At 36.6% G+C, this 16,366-nt stretch overlaps 1 protein-coding gene across 1 annotated transcript; it reads left to right on the top strand.

Annotated features, from left to right (window-relative positions):
- The first annotated feature begins 4,396 nt into the window (after positions 1 to 4,396).
- On the top strand, positions 4,397 to 15,299 carry LOC109975075 (signal transducer and activator of transcription 1-alpha/beta-like). Its single transcript, XM_065951678.1, has 15 exons — positions 4,397 to 4,552; positions 4,635 to 4,690; positions 4,915 to 5,006; positions 5,083 to 5,229; positions 5,321 to 5,390; positions 5,791 to 5,829; positions 7,308 to 7,349; positions 7,638 to 7,822; positions 8,597 to 8,654; positions 10,306 to 10,346; positions 10,437 to 10,678; positions 11,800 to 11,899; positions 13,934 to 14,274; positions 14,353 to 14,396; positions 14,631 to 15,299. The coding sequence occupies exons 1-10, from the start codon at positions 4,531 to 4,533 to the stop codon at positions 10,324 to 10,326; spliced, it is 732 nt and encodes a 243-aa protein (XP_065807750.1). The 5' UTR covers positions 4,397 to 4,530; the 3' UTR covers positions 10,327 to 10,346; positions 10,437 to 10,678; positions 11,800 to 11,899; positions 13,934 to 14,274; positions 14,353 to 14,396; positions 14,631 to 15,299.
- Positions 15,300 to 16,366: the final 1,067 nt, after the last annotated feature.

The raw sequence follows: 16,366 nt of genomic DNA, 5'->3' as shown, positions 1-16,366 counted from the left end.
CATCATGATGTCCTTGCACTTTTTCCAGCAAAAACAAAATCGAGTTGTGTGTGAAAGTTAGTAAACACACACACACACACACACACACACACACACACACACACAACACAAACAATCACATTCAAACACACACACACAACACAAACAATCACATTCAAACACACACACACACAACACAATCACACACACACACACACAACACAAACAATCACACACACACACAACACAAACAATCACATTCAAACACACACACACACAACACAAACAATCACATTCAAACACACACACAACACAAACAATCACATTCACACACACACACACACACACAACACAAACAATCACATTCACACACACACACACACACACAACACAAACAATCACATTCAAACACACACACACAACACAAACAATCACATTCACACACACACACACACACACACAACACAAACAATCACATTCAAACACACACACACACACACACAACACAAACAATCACATTCAAACACACACACACACACACACACACACACACACACAATCACACACACACACACACACACACACACGCTTCCTGTCGTCCTGGTGAGGAGGACGCAGCTGGAGAAAGAGGATTTAAAAACAGACTTCCACAGATGTCTCTCTGGTTGAACTTGAGCAGAGAGGAAGTGTTCGACGGAAACATGTGGCAGTGTGGGTGACAGGAAGGTAAACAGCTGATAATGACAGCCTAATTAACTGTGAGCGTTAGCATTAGCCTTGTTGTTAATCTTTACAGTGTTTAAAAGTGTGTCTGATTGAAGTTTTCTTCGTATCTGAGTTAAACAGGAATATTTTAAATAAGACCTTTGATTTTAATCGTTGAAATAAATCACAAACGTCGACTTAGAAGTTTAAAGTTTAACCTGATCTCCTTCTGTGCTGCTACATTTTAGATACAGGTTACTGTGCACATGTTAATGAAGACATAGATCATATTGAAGATGTGTTGTTGCAGATTTCATGACATCAATGCATAAAGTGTGTAATATACACTTTCCTCAGATCTGCTTTGAAATGCAAATGAAACCTTCTGTTTCTGGATGAACAGCTTTGTTTGTCATGGAGTGATAATGATTTAAATCAAACTTTTACCTTTGAAAAGTTCACTAATAAGTCCTTTATAATCAGGTTAGAGTCTTTTTAATGTGGAATCTTTACTCTCAAATGATCATTTTTATGACAAAGTGAGGTTTTATTCCTGTTCATGTTCCCTCAGGCAGCTCTCTATATAAACAAGGATGAGGCTCCCCCTAGTGTTTGGTCTTTGTATTGACCAATCATCCACCATCCTGTATCAGTATGTGCTGTATGTAAGTATATGCAATCAGAAAATACATTTTCAGGCTGTTTCTCGTGTGGGTAATCATGCCTTTAAACACTCAACATAAAATCTAGTGTGAGCTAAAGAATTGTTTTTTGTTGTAAGAAAAAATAGGGCAACAGCTGATATCCATCCTCACATGAATGCTGGTTCTTGTCGGTGATGATGAGATGATCCCTGTGGTGAAATTAGATCACAGCAGAAACACACACACGCTGCTGATCTCACATCACTGCTCTGAAGTGACAGTGAACACATCACGGCTTTTATCAGTAGTGGTATTGATCAGCATCATTAGAAGAATAATTATCATCATTAGCTGGAACAGAATGTAACAGCAGATCAGATGAAAACAGGAGCATTGAACTGTCCGACTAGTGGACTGAGATTTATGATAGAGCAGCTCAGAAACTGTTTGTCATCAATATGTGAACCTGTGATGATTAAAAACACTGAGCATTTATTCATCAATGCTCAGAACTACTTTTGATTTGATTGTTTTGCAGATAAGCTTAATTTGTAAGAGATAATTAGAGGTGCTTAAGTATATGAAAGGACAAATAAAGCCAGAATGGGGGGGGGGTACATTAGGTACATTTCTTACATTTAAAAATGGCAACAGCAAAAATGAACCCAATTAACTGATAAGTATAGGCCATAATGTGTTACGGACAATATCGAAGGTGTAATACACCACTTTGTCCACATGAGGGCGCCAAATTCAACGCAAACTACAAAGTCCTCAAGAACTGACTGAATAAAAGTCTCCCATTGATTTAAATACAGCTTTTCACAGTAGACACACTCAAGGATGCAGCACAAAACAAACGTATAGTACTAAAACACTCAAAGACGACGTCCTGTGATGTGTGTGTGTGTGATGTGTGTGTGTGTTACACTTCTCTTGATGCAGTAGATAGCTGTGACCTCGTTGCTCATTTCATGCCTTGACAGAGAAACATCAACACGTCTGTATATAAATATATTTAACATGTCTGCTGAAAACCTCATACCTCCATAACGTCCACTCTGAAAGAGATCATGTAGGTGTTGGGAAGTAGATGTGGATATCCTGTTATATTTAACATTATTTATTTTTGTATGTAAACAATGCAAATGTTACCATCAATCATTAACAATAACGACGTTTATAGACATCAAATATGTGATTCTCCTCTCTCTGCTTTATGTCAGCGCTGTTTTTGCTTCAGTATTTGGGTCATTAATCATGTTATTGTTACAGGTAACAAACATTATTTATCCCACATGTGTAACTAAACAAGCACACTGCATAAAAAGAGGCTGAGTGAAAGGAAAATAAAGACAGAAAAAAGTGGAGGGAGGAGTCATTACAAATAGTGTAAAACTTTCTGAACTTAAAAATGAGAATATAAGATCCAAGATGTAATGCACTGCTTTGTCCACAGGGCGGCACTGCTGGCCCTGAGTTCCCTTTACATGTGTGTCAAATAATGAGAATGTCTTCTGTTTAACATTTATTTAAAAAAAATACATAGAGGAACTACTATTGAAGAAGACAGTTACATTTTATTTAAATGCATCAAAAGTACTTTGAAATAGACTTATGTGTGCATGTTGTGTTGTGTTTTGACCACATGGGGGAGTTGAGGAGCAGGACATCCATTTTTCCACTTATGTGTGGCGGAAAAGAAAGAAAATCAACCTTATAATAATTACTTTAAATTGTGACGCAAAATGCATTACAACTATAATATGGATATAAAATATATTGTTGCAGGAAGTTGTCATTAATGTGCACTGAGCTGCTGCAGGCTTCACATCAGTGTAACTAAAAGCGACATTATAAAAGAGAAACGCGTGAAAACACACTTTTATGTCACATGAACGTAATTGAAATACGTGATGCATTCAGGTCCACACATCCTTTTCATAATATAGTCACATGCATCTTTTTCTAAGACTAACGAGTCCTCTATTGACCAAGACGTGTAAAAACAAACCTTCCCACTAGATGGCGCTGTTTCCCCATCAATATAAGTGCTGGTAGACGTGAGTGAACCACATCAGCAACTTTATACTATAAAATATTGTGATGATGTTTTTTTGTACTGAAACACTGAAGCGGGACTCAAACTCAGCACTTCCACCATGGGTGCCTTCAGAGTTAACAATCTAATCCCTTCACACTTTGGGATTTTCTCCAGGTGTATTTGGACTTGATGATGATGTTTATTTTGAAGTCATAATTTTTTCCATTTTTGCAGAGAACAACATTAATTTCACATTTTTTAAATCTAAAATACAAGAATCTTCTGGTGACAGTGAATGCATCTTCCCCCCTTGTTTGTTTTTACATTTCTTTTTATGTGATTTTACCACATCCTCCCCGATAAAACCTCCACTTTAGTTTTCTCTGAGCAGCACAGAGTCAAGAAGGAGGAGGGACTGTTCCAGCTGGGTTGTTGAACTTAGAGAAAAAGGAATCCAGCCTTTCACTGAGTTGAGTTGCTCGTTCTAATAAGATGTCTTTAACCTCACGAGTTCATTCAACCTGACTCCTTTCCTTTCATTTTCAACCTGAAGGACGGAAAACAGATATGATTATCAAATTGTTGCATTATTTCTTTATTTTAAGATCACAAAGTGATAAGCTAAAACTTAATGTATTGCTTTGGGAAGGCTGCAAGGTTGCAGAGACAAATAAGGACTGGATTTCCAAAGTAAAATAGAGAAGGAAAACTTAATGCAACATCAGTTCTCTAATATTTATCATGTTGAGAAATATCTTGAATCGCAACAATAACATTACTACATAATCATAATTTCAGACATTGTGTAAACCTTAAATAGTTTCTTTATTTTAGAATTCACACAGTATAGCTGTTTTACGGTTGGCCTTTTGAGTATATTTTGATGCCTGTGCTTTTTATATTAAATAAGGTTTTGAATAAAGGTCTTCTATTCGTAACAGAGTGTCTTTAACTGAAGTTTTGCTAAAAGATCAGAGTTCTATAAACCAAATGGTTTGACTTTTTGTGTTTCCATCTCTTCTTCTTTCCTCTCCTCTCCCTCAGAATCTGAAGTTCTTCCTCAGCGCTCCGCAGGCCAAGTGGTCTCAGCTGTCCGAGCTCCTCAGCTGGCAGTTCTCCTCCGTCACCAAGCGAGGCCTGAACCAGGAGCAGCTCAACATGCTGGCTGACAAACTGCTCGGTAGAAATAGTTTTCTTTAACAGATAAACACCTGCAGGACTTTCAAACAGTCCTTTAACTTTTATTTATTTTTATTTTTCAGGAGCCAAAGCCAAGAGGAACCCAGAGGGACAAATCACCTGGACCAAGTTCTGCAAGGTGAGCCCCATTCAGCCTGAGATTTAAGATTGTCAACATCTGTGATACTTTTTAATACCACAAATTAAAAATGAATAAAATCTGTATTCAAATCTGTAATTTAACCAAAAGCTGCAATAAGAGAAACGTGTACAGGTTAGCAGATACTAATGGAGTCTTTTTGGTGCATCATAAAGTTAAAACTACATCTTCTCTTTGAACTGAATGTATTTGCCTGTAAGCAGAGTGCGAACGAGAAAGCGTATTCCTTCTGGTTGTGGATCGAAGGAATCCTGGATGTGATTAAAAGACACCTGCTTTCCCTTTGGAATGACGGGTGAGTGCTGCCGTCTTTCTTCAGTGTCAAGACACTTTTCTGAGATGTGTGTGTGTGTGTGTGTGTGTGTGTGCAGCTCCATCATGGGCTTCATCAGTAAGGAGAGGGAGAAGGCTCTGCTCAGTGATAAGTGTCCAGTTTATTTAATGGAGCCCAAGGATGTGGAGAACAATCCAGAGAGGAGCGGCTACATGAAGACAGAGCTCATTTCTGTCTCTGAAGTGTGAGCAGAGAATGTCACTTTTTAAACACATGTCAAATATTTTATTGGTAATGCATTGAGCAGATTTAATTTGGATTTGCTTTCTGTTCAGACATCCGTCCAGACTGCAGGACAACATGTTGCCCATGTCTCCTGATGACTACAGAGACATTGATGCTGTGGTGAGTATTTTGATAAGCTGCTGAACCAGCTTCTGTGTGCACCTCTTTAAATACTGCTGTTGACAGTCTGCACAGGGTTTTTTATTTTTTTTACAGGTGAAGATTTCTGTTAATTCATCACCTGTAAAGAAACAACACCTCAGATGAATGTAGACGAGTAAACTGCACGATATGTCCATCTGAGATGAACCGGTAGATGTGTAGAAAAGTAAACCCAGCTTTACTCTGTCTGTATTTATCTGTTATTTTGTCCTTATTGATGTTAAATGCAGTTGCTTTAAGTATTGTTGTGTCACAAACCAGTAACCAAAGCTTAAATTTGGAGATGTTTTTATGGGGTTTGGCCAGTAATGGGAGCTAAGTTTTGCTGTGTGTTTTTTCTTCCTCTTGCTCTGTTCAGACCAACAATCTGCTTGGATTTGAAGAGCTTGATGTTCAGGTAGAGGCAGCCTCAGTTTGTTTCTCTACACTGAATAGTGCATCAGCTTAAGAGTCATTTTCTTCATGTGTTGTTGCATGCATGACATCTAACATACAGAGAAAGAAATATGAATCAGAAAGTATAAAAATCTAAACATGTCCTCCAGTTGCATGAATTTAACTGTTCTACATGCAAAGGCGTGGATTTAAGTCGTTTTCACATCTGCACTCCTGAAAATATCTAGATCATTACAGGAGGACTGCTCCAGAGATTCCGAGGTGAATATTCCAGATAATATTCTGCTGTGTTCTCACATCAGCTCACTCTGACTAACTGCTGAAAAGAATACTACAGTAGGGTTCTGGCAGGAGAAACTCTGGGTGAAGTCCAAATGAAAAATGTGGCCGTTTGCATTCACACATACAGCTCCTCCTGCAAATATCAGCAGTTTTCTGCAAGTGTGAAACCCCTTTAGTCTGTCTTCTAAAGGGGTCTGTCTAAGACAGACTAAGACAGAATAACCTGTCCTCTGATTGTAAGCAACACTCTCTTTTCTTTTTTTTCTTCTGAAGAAAGCAAATCAATTCTTTTCTTCTTTCTGAGTGCAGACTTGGAGTGAGACCAAAACTGTCAACTGAGAAGTTTCTTCATTTCATCCAAGTCTTCTTTCTGTTCTCTCTTTCAGTGTCTTTGTTTCGTCAGTGGTTGAACTCTGATGATCATTTTATCTGCTCTTAGAGGTGTGGTAAAAAGCCTCACTACTTTTAAGTTAGATACAGGTCAGTGCAGTAACCAGTCACCTTCTAGACACATTTGAGTGATTACATTCACTCTACTTGGAAGTCAAAGAATTTATATTTTTGCACGATAATTACGAGGCAGAAAAGGCTTAAAAAGACGTGGATTCAAAACAAAAACCCTTATCTGCCAGCTGTGTTTTATTTAGTTATAGTAGTTTACAGCTTTCATTGTCTGTTTTCTTTGATTTTGAGGAAACTTGTTTATTGTAGTCTTTAATTATCTACCACTAATAAGAAAATAAGAAAAATATATTGCCTAATATGTCATGGGAACACAATCTGCTTTCTTCCTCAGTAGTGAAACGCTCCAACGTACACAAGAATATGCAATCAATGAAGTTACACTTCAGATTCTTTGAGAGACTAACATGCATGTGTGATTAACAGACAATGGATTTTAATTAACATAAGCAGTAAACAGTTGCTTTTTATAATTAAGAAAATATTTTATCTGTGATTAAGTCAAGTCACATTTATTTATAAAGAAATAAAACAAAGAAAGCAGTTTGAATTTGTATCTAGAACAAGAAAGGTGAAAAAAACAAAACTTCCAAATGCAGTAATTCACAGAGTGACCACAGGAGGGCGCAGTTTCACCTTTAAACTCCATCTTTACACATTAGTATCTCAAACTAACTTCGGAGCTTCAGTACAAAGTTTTCACTCATCCCGTGTCTTCATTTATCTGCTTCTTAGACACTTTGGAGAACGACAGGGAGAGGAAGAGAGAAACTGGAGGTAAACATCATTCAGCAGTGAATTTATCTGTGAGTAACAATTCAGTCAGTGTCCTAAAGACCGGAAAACAGGTTAGCTTCGTCCCCTGCTAACGAATGCAGTTAGTTACCATGGTGACCCGAGTTTGACTTTCTCATGTTGCTTGGTTACCAAGAGTTCAAAGTTTAAAAAAAACATAAAAACAAGTAAATTACATTAATAAATATTTTTTATCAATAAAACATTTGATTTTTGACTTAGTCTTGTTTTTGTGTCCTCTTATTTATAACTTTTTCATTTCTTCCATAGAAACTTTCTGCGACACTTCCGGTTGGAGCTTCCGGTAATCACGCCCAGGTGTGTTCAGGTGTTCTCAGGTGTGTATGTCATTGTTTCGACGAGGTAAGCGGTGCGGACCGCGGGCAGCCTGGCTGTGGATCAAAGCGGTGGAAGAAGAAGGAGCCGGGGAAGGAGAGACGAAGTCTAGATACTCAGTGAGTCTTTAAAAGTTCAGTTTTGTGTGAAAAGCCACAAAATAGAAACACGTGGGGCTGTATGCTAATGCTAACACGTGGGCTAATGCTCATGCTAAATGTTTGTTAAGAGGAAACATCGTCAAAGTAAGATGATGATAACATTTATCAACATTATGAAGGTAACTTTTGAACTTGTTTTCTCCTGTTAAACTAATTGTTTAAACACCGGGTAAAAGTAAACTTTAAAAACAAAACTTATAATTTAAACTAATATCAGATTGAAGAGTTTAAATAAAACAATAACCTCAATTTAAGTTTATTGACTAATATGTAAATTAGTTAATCCGAGGTAAAATGATTTTCTAAACATTACTGTTCAGAGATTAAATGTTCATCTTGATAAAGTAATATGAATAAACTTCTTTATTTAATTTAAAAGTAAAAGCTCTTAATCCAGTTTTCTGTGTTTGATTCAAACTCAAAGAAACAAAAGTCTGATTAATTTATTTTAAACCTTTAACTTTAATTAGAGTCTTTGTTCTTGTGACAGTTAATGTATGGTAAAGATGTTTCTTAAGACCTTATACTTAATGTTTCTATATTATATTCTACATTTAAACTTTGAATTTAAGTTTGCTTCAGTCTCATACAAAAGCCTTAAAGTGAAGTTAAACACAGATAATTTACAGTGAATGATGAAACTCAGGTTTATTCCAGTCATCACAATGTTTAATCAAACATTTTGAGTTTTATTAACTTAATGAACTAAAATGTGTTTTTCTTCTCCAACAGGAACTCTGTTGACGTCTTCCAGGAGGATCCCCTCGTCGGTGGCCGTCTGCCTGCTCAGGTAGGAGACTCAAAGCTTTCTTAATGTTGTTTTATTATGTTCCAGGTTTTAGGTCTTATAGATGTTAAAACTCAGTTATTTTAATCATTTGACTTCATCCTTTTTGGAGTGGAGGATCATCAGGTGTTTAATGAAATACTTCATTTTTATAATCCTTATTTCATTAATCACCTGATGTTCCTCCACTATAACAAGGATGAAATGATTAAAATAACTGAGTCTAAACATTTATACAACCTAAACCTGGAACATAATAAAACAACATTAAGAAAGCTTTGAGCTCCTACCCAATGGGGACGCCTGTGACGCCTTATTGTATTGTGCTTATGTAACATGTACAAAAAACAGAGGTCATGGCTGTTCAATATTTTATTGTAATAAAACTACTGCTCTGTCCATTCTGCATCAGTGACTTCTGTAATTATGTTCTGGTTATCTGCCAGGTGTGTTTTATTTATAGTAGCTTACAGCTTTCATTGTTCTGAGGAAACTTGTCTGTAGTTATCTACCCAGTAAGCATGTTTCCTAATGGAAATTTATCAAATGTTATAAATAATATCCCAACTTCAAATGAAGACAAAGAAGGAAACAACAACAAAACATCCATTAGGAATTAAAGATGCTGACAACACAAACATGAAACAAATTAAGACTTTAAAATTATTAAATTGTGTTATCAGTGTTTGAAGAGAAAACTGCAAATGAAAATTAAAGAAAACAGACTTAAAACTAAATCTATAGCTGAAAGATAAAAACAAACTATGACTGAGAAAACTAAAACAGCTATCAAGTAAACTTTAATCTGAAGAGAATCCTTCCAGCTGCAGCACAGATCCTACTCTTCAGAGTTCACAGCGAGGAAACACCTGGAATATAAGAAACAAAGACATCAGGGTTCAAAGTTCATGTCAGGTTGCATCTATGGGTAATTTACAGCTAGGATTGTAAAATGAGCCATTCTGATACATTACTAATTTTTAATCATTTAATTAAGTCAAAAGAATCTCTACATCTACATCAAAGAGAGTGTTAAGATTAAAATTTAAAAGTTTGTAGCATCATTTACATTTTGCCCTACGAATAAAATCAAGAATACGACTGTATGTGACTGAAACAGTTAAAATAAACACAAGAGCCAAGAAAAATACTCACCAAATGTTGAAGGAAGCAGGTGAGGCAGCGTGGTGTAGCATACATGTTAACAGCTCTTTGTCTTGGTCAGGCTGCCCCTGAAAGTTACAAAAACAAAAACACATCACAATTAGTTTAAACTTAAAAATGTTAGTTATTGTAAAGTGTTTGGAGACAAGTGAATAAAATGGACTGATTCATGAAAGTTAACATTAAGTTTGTTCATCATGTCACATTGGGCCTGTTTTTTTGTGAGAGTGAGAGAGAGAGAGAGAGAGAGAGAGGTTACATCTGTGATCAGGTTCAGCTGTAGTGCATTAGTCCTTAATGTCATTTGTTATCTGCCAGCTGTGTTTTATTTAGTTATAGTAGTTTACATGTTTATTGTTAGCCGATAAATCTGTCACCCAAAAGGAGAAGTCAATCAAATCCTTTTGAGGACCAAGACCTTGAAGCTCATCATACAGAGCACTGATAATAACTTTAATTATCTGTGGTTTTTAACATCCTCTCTCTCTAGAGCTGCTGGTTGAGTGTGTGAAGAACAAGGACTTAAAGAAGGTGAGTGACAGTTTCATCTCTCACTACAGACCTTTGCACCTCATTTCTACATACTCACGTGTCTTTGAATCGAATCATCATCATCTGCAGGGAGCCGCACCTGGAGGGAGCTGCACCTGGAGGGAGCCCCACCTGGAGGGAGCCGCACCTGGAGGAAGCCGCACCTGGAGGGAGCCGCACCTGGAGGGAGCCCCACCTGGAGGGAGCCCCACCTGGAGGGAGCCCCACCTGGAGGGAGCCGACCTCACGTCACTCGACTCGTCCGGCTGCAGGTTACGTCATCACGCTGCCAGTGCAGGAAGCAAAGAGATGGTCCTCTACATCCTCCACAGGTGTGTGTACAGTCCTCCACGTGTTTGGTGCTCGTAGGTTGACAGTCAGACAAACTCCTCTTTTCATTTCTTCACCAGATTGAATAAGGAGTGAAAACTACAAGACACAAGAACATTTAGTTTAGTCATAAACAAAGTTCTACAATAAACAATAAACTAATACACAACAAAAGAAAGCTTAGTTGTTAACTTCAGTCCAGTGAAGAAACTTACATTTCTGTTGCTGCCTGCTGTGTGCAGCCTTGAAGATGAAAGAAGGAACCCTTAACTTCCTGCTTCCTTTATAGGCAGGGCTTGATGAGTCACTTCCTGTAGCAGTCTCTGACAGGCCAACAGGGGGTGCCATTGCACCATGTGTAGCTCATTTAAAGAATCCTTAGTAGTTGTTGTTTTTTTACCATTAATGAATGTATGTGGGTTCTTTTCAAAATAGGAATATGATGTTTTTTTCTTTCTGTATTTTAGTGTTTGAATAAATTGGAAACTTTCAATGACAGGCTTGTAAAACAAAAAGTCAGTTCAATCAATCTTTATTTTGAAGAGCGCCAACTCAATACAAATGTTATCTCAAGACACAAAAAGCAGGTAAGAGAGAGTCTTGTCTGGGTTAAAGGCAGGGTCGGTCATTTTCTAAAAGTAGCATTCCCTCAGTGCTCCGTCTGCACCCACCCCAGAAGCAGACCTCAGCTCATTGCCTGCATTGTCAGGACCAAAAGACAATTTCAACCACAATCTTAAAAAGTGGATCTGGAGAAAATCACCAACCCGGCCTTTTAAGTAGTTTTTAGTGGTTACAGAAAAACTGCAGTAAGTACAGATTATATTTGTGCTTGAAAACATCTAACATTGAACTGAAACCATGAGGTTTTTAAAATGCTAAACACTTTATTTAAATGTTAACGGAGTGTAGATGATGATGCTTTCAAACTGCCTGTGTCTGTATCTGTGCTCTGATCTCTGTTCAGTCTTTATGTGATGATATATGTGCCATCATAAACACAAGACACCAAAAGAAGCAGCAGGGGGGCCACTGTTGATGTCTGTTCCTCGGGTGATGTTGTCAGATGCTGTAATCTGACGCGCTCTCTCTCTCTCTCTCTCTCTCTCTCTCTCTCGACCAGGGGGGAGACGGTCCTTCACCGAGCTGCGTCCCTGTCTCAAAGAACTATCTGTCATTATCTGGTCCAAGCAGGAGCCTCGCTCATCAAGACAGACCTACAGGTACAGTTCAGCTCGCACCCAAAACAGACGCTAACCTGCAGGTTTTAAAATGGATATCTGCGTCCAATTCTCACCATCAGTGCAGTCTGTGTGTGTTCGCCTCAAACCGGCATCTTCTCTCATTTTGTTCACATTTCCATGGAGGTTTGGAGCCTCACTGGCTGGACTCAGCAATGACCTCGATACAGAGAGAGGAGAGGCAGACAGTGACATTTCTACATAAATAGTTTCTTTCTTGGTGTTCACATATCATGTAAACAGTGTCTCTAGTGACTTCACTGATGCTCCATATTTTACTTGAGCTCCTTTTAACTTTGAACCATATTATCCTGATATATGATTGACCATATGTATATATAATAAATCAAATCTTATGTCATGGTGGGAACAATGAACCATTAATGAATTTAGGTTAGTATGTTGTTTAAGAAAAAAAGTTAGTAAGTAGATTATATTAAGTAGATTATATTAAGTAGATTATATTAAGTAAATTAAGTAAGTTTCATCCAACACACAAATCAAAGAAAACGGACAATACAACAACAGCTAAAAGTTCAATAAAACAACAGCTAATAGGTCAATAAAACAACAGCTAATAGGTCAATAAAACAACAGCTAAAAGGTCAATAAAACAACAGCTAATAGGTCAATAAAACAACAGCTAACAAGTAACCAAGACAACAGCTAAAAGGTAAATAAAACAACAGCTAAAAGGTAAATAAAACAACAGCTAAAAGGTAAATAAAACAATAGCTAAAAGGTAAATAAAACTAAACAACAGCTAAAAGGTAAATAAAACAGCTAAAAGGTAAATAAAACTAAACAACAGCTTAAAGGTCAATAAAACAACAGCTAAAAGGTAAATAAAACAACAGCTAAAAGGTAAATAAAACAAAAGATAACAAGTAACCAAGACAATAGCTAAAAGGTAAATAAAACAACAGCTAAAAGGTAAATAAAACTAAACAACAGCTTAAAGGTAAATAAAACAACATCTAAAAGGTAAATAAAACAACAGCTAAAAGGTAAATAAAACAACATCTAAAAGGTAAATAAAACAACAGGTAAAAGGTAAATAAAACAACAGCTAACAAGTCAACCAAAAAAGCTAACAGGTAAACTAAGACAACAATCTCTTCATCCAGCCTTCTGTGTTTAATTTACTCAAAGAAACAGCAGTCTGATTCATTTCTTATTTAAGTGCAGTAACCAACAACTAACCACCAGAGGGCGCCCTCTCTATATAAAGTGATTTATAAACGATATAATGCATTTATTTTAAACCTTTAACTTTAATTAGTCTTACATCATTGTTTGCTAAATTATTTATATTAAAGCTGCATTTTTACCTTAGACCTTTTCCTAGTAGCTTTCATTTTACTTTTCAAACTTTTAATCAATTTAATTAGTTTATTGTCGTTTGGTTTTCTTAATGAAAATACCACAAACCTTTTTATTGATTTAATTGAAATGATCAATTTGATTGAACTGCTTTTTTTGATTAGGATTAAAATATTTGATACGAGTCTTACAGCTCATTGAGATAGTTCAGATTAAACACAAAAAGAAACATTTACAAGTTAAAAAAGTTGCTTTCATATGCTCATAAGTCTTCTTCACCTACCTTATGTGCTCCATTAACTTTCAAACATAATATTAAGTTCATTGATAATATCACAGACTTTTAGTTTAGGAGCATCTATGGCTCATTTACAGCTAGGATTGAACAATACATGAAAAGTAAATGGGCCATTCTGATACATTACTCATTTTAAATTAACTGTTTTTTTCATCTGAAAATACTTCTTACCTTTGTGAAAGAAAAGTCAAATAATATTGTTGCCACGAGCGGAGCAAATACGAGGAGGAGCAACCTGTACAAACAGCTGGATGACAAGAATAGACTAAAGTCAAAGACAAGACACAACATTAGAAGCACAGTTTGAAGACAACCTGCTTAAAGATTCTAAATACAAATACTTTCATTTTCTCAATTCTTATTACTTGATGTCCTTTTCTTGTAATAATTCACAGGATGATGAGATCAACCAACAGAGTCTGGTTGAGAAACTCAAGGAGCAGAAGATGGACACAAATCCGTTTGTACATCTCCACAAAACTCTGGAGGCACCACAAGCAGCTCAGCCGCCTCAGAGACCAGATCCAAGACCAGCAGAGGATGATGGACGAGCTCATTCATTTACAATCATAAACTACTTCAATTAGAAGTGCCAGATTTTATCAAGCAGACATCAACATTAACTCTGGCCACATTATACATTTTATTTTCCTCCTTTTTGTTTGAACCAGGGCCTGTTACTGGAGCAGACTCATGACAGACAGCTGGAGAAAGATGCAACACTACAGAAGCTCATGTATGTACCAGCTAACACATCACATCTCCATTATTCATTAGTCTGTGTGTCCTCAATTCATCCACATTTTCTGTCCAGACTGCTGAATGATCAGAGGATCTGAAGGGCCTCCAGGACACGGTGTGAGTATTTCATCCCCCCATTTAAAGTGTCATGTCATTTAAAAACCCAACAGCTTTTGGTCCTCCTTGTCTGAACTCAGCTGAGGGTAGTGTTGTAGTCAAGAGCACACTAAGACCACACAGAGTCACAAATATGTGTGTGTGCAGGGGACGTTTTACTCACTTGGACCGTAACACCAGGAAGGTTGTGGTCGTAACCGGGGACTGAAGTTATTTGATGTTTTTTCCTTCTAGTCCCAGACCGAGACCTTCAAAATGTGGACTCTGATTGGCCTGTTTTTGTTAACGATGCTGAGGTTACCAAAGCAACAGATCACAAAAGTTCAAACGGACTCAGGAGAAGATCGAGAAACATCCATCCAACGCAAGCAGACGAAATCATTTGAATGATCACCTGTCTGTCCATGTAGCTTTGTTTCTTTTCATCTGAACTCCTCGGTCTTCTTATATCTGTGAATCTGTAGCTCTGGATTTATCAACAGGAAGTGCTCTGGATTTATCAACAGGAAGTGCTCTGGATTTATCAACAGGAAGTGCTCTGGTTATTAACAGGAAGTGCTCTGGATTTATCAACAGGAAGTGCTCTGGATTTATCAACAGGAAGTGCTCTGGATTTATCAACAGGAAGTTATAAAGGAAACAGGAAGTTGAGGATTCTTTCTTTAATCTGCACACAGCAAGCAGCAACAGAAATGTGAGTTTCTGTCTTGAAGTTAAAGTTTAACATTAGCATGTAGCTTAGCATTAGCATGTAGCTTAACATTAGCCTTGTTATAATTTGTGACGTATTGCATCTGATGTAGCATACCACGTGGCTTAGCATTAGCATGTAGCTTAGCATTAGCATGTAGCTTAACATTAGCCTCGTTATAATTTGTGACGTATTGCATCTGATGTAGCATACCACGTGGCTTAGCATTAGCATGTAGCTTAGCATTAGCATGTAGCCGCCATATGTCTTCTCTGCAGCCTTCAGTATTATGAGTTTGGTGAGTCAGAGCGACACACACACACGATGAGTCATGACATGTCAAAGAAGACGATTGAAACAACTTGAACAACTTTGAAAAAACAGTTTTTATTTCAAGTCAAACATTTTTAACCTTCTCTCTACAGATAGATGAACCAGACCTTTTCATTTCTACTCACATGAGTCATGCTGTGCTCCTCCATGAGGAACGTCTTTGTCTTTGTTAGTCTAAACTAAATGTAAACTTTGTCTGTGTTAGTCTAAACTAAATGTAAACTTTGTCTTTGTTAGTCTAAACTAAATGTAAACTTTGTCTTTGTTAGTCTAAACTAAATGTAAACTTTGTCTTTGTTAGTCTAAACTAAATGTAAACTTTGTTGGTCTAAACTAAATGTAAACTTTGTTGGTCTAAACTAAATGTAAACTTTGTCTTTGTTAGTTCAAACTAAATGTAAACTTTGTCTTTGTTAGTTCAAACTAAATGTAAACTTTGTTGGTCTAAACTAAATGTAAACTTTGTCTTTGTTAGTTCAAACTAAATGTAAACTTTGTTGGTCTAAACTAAATGTAAACTTTGTCTTTGTTAGTTCAAACTAAATGTAAACTTTGTTGGTCTAAACTAAATGTAAACTTTGTCTTTGTTAGTTCAAACTAAATGTAAACTTTGTCTTTGTTAGTTCAAACTAAATGTAAACTTTGTCTTTGTTAGTTCAAACTAAATGTAAACTTTGTTGGTCTAAACTAAATGTAAACTTTGTCTTTGTTAGTCTAAACTAAATGTAAACTTTGTCTTTGTTAGTTCAAACTAAATGTAAACTTTGTCTTTGTTAGTTCAAACTAAATGTAAACTTTGTTGGTCTAAACTAAATGTAAACTTTGTCTTTGTTAGTTCAAACTAAATGTAAACTTTGTCTTTGTTAGTTCAAACTAAATGTAAACTTTGTCTTTGTTAGTTCAAACTAAATGTAAACTTTCTTGGTCTAAACTAAATGTAAACTTT

The sequence above is a fragment of the Labrus bergylta genome, chromosome 24, assembly GCF_963930695.1.
Source record: "Labrus bergylta chromosome 24, fLabBer1.1, whole genome shotgun sequence".
NCBI lineage: Eukaryota > Metazoa > Chordata > Actinopteri > Labriformes > Labridae > Labrus > Labrus bergylta.
Note: the sequence above shows the minus strand (reverse complement) of the source record. Positions and strands in the feature narration are given on the sequence as shown.

Coding starts and splice junctions, on each gene's coding strand:
- LOC109975075 (XM_065951678.1), top strand. CDS start 4,531: ATGCTGGCTGACAAACTGCTCG. Junction 5,230..5,320: donor CTCATTTCTGTCTCTGAAGT/GTGAGCAGAGAA, acceptor CTTTCTGTTCAG/ACATCCGTCCAGACTGCAGG. Junction 5,391..5,790: donor ACAGAGACATTGATGCTGTG/GTGAGTATTTTG, acceptor TGCTCTGTTCAG/ACCAACAATCTGCTTGGATT.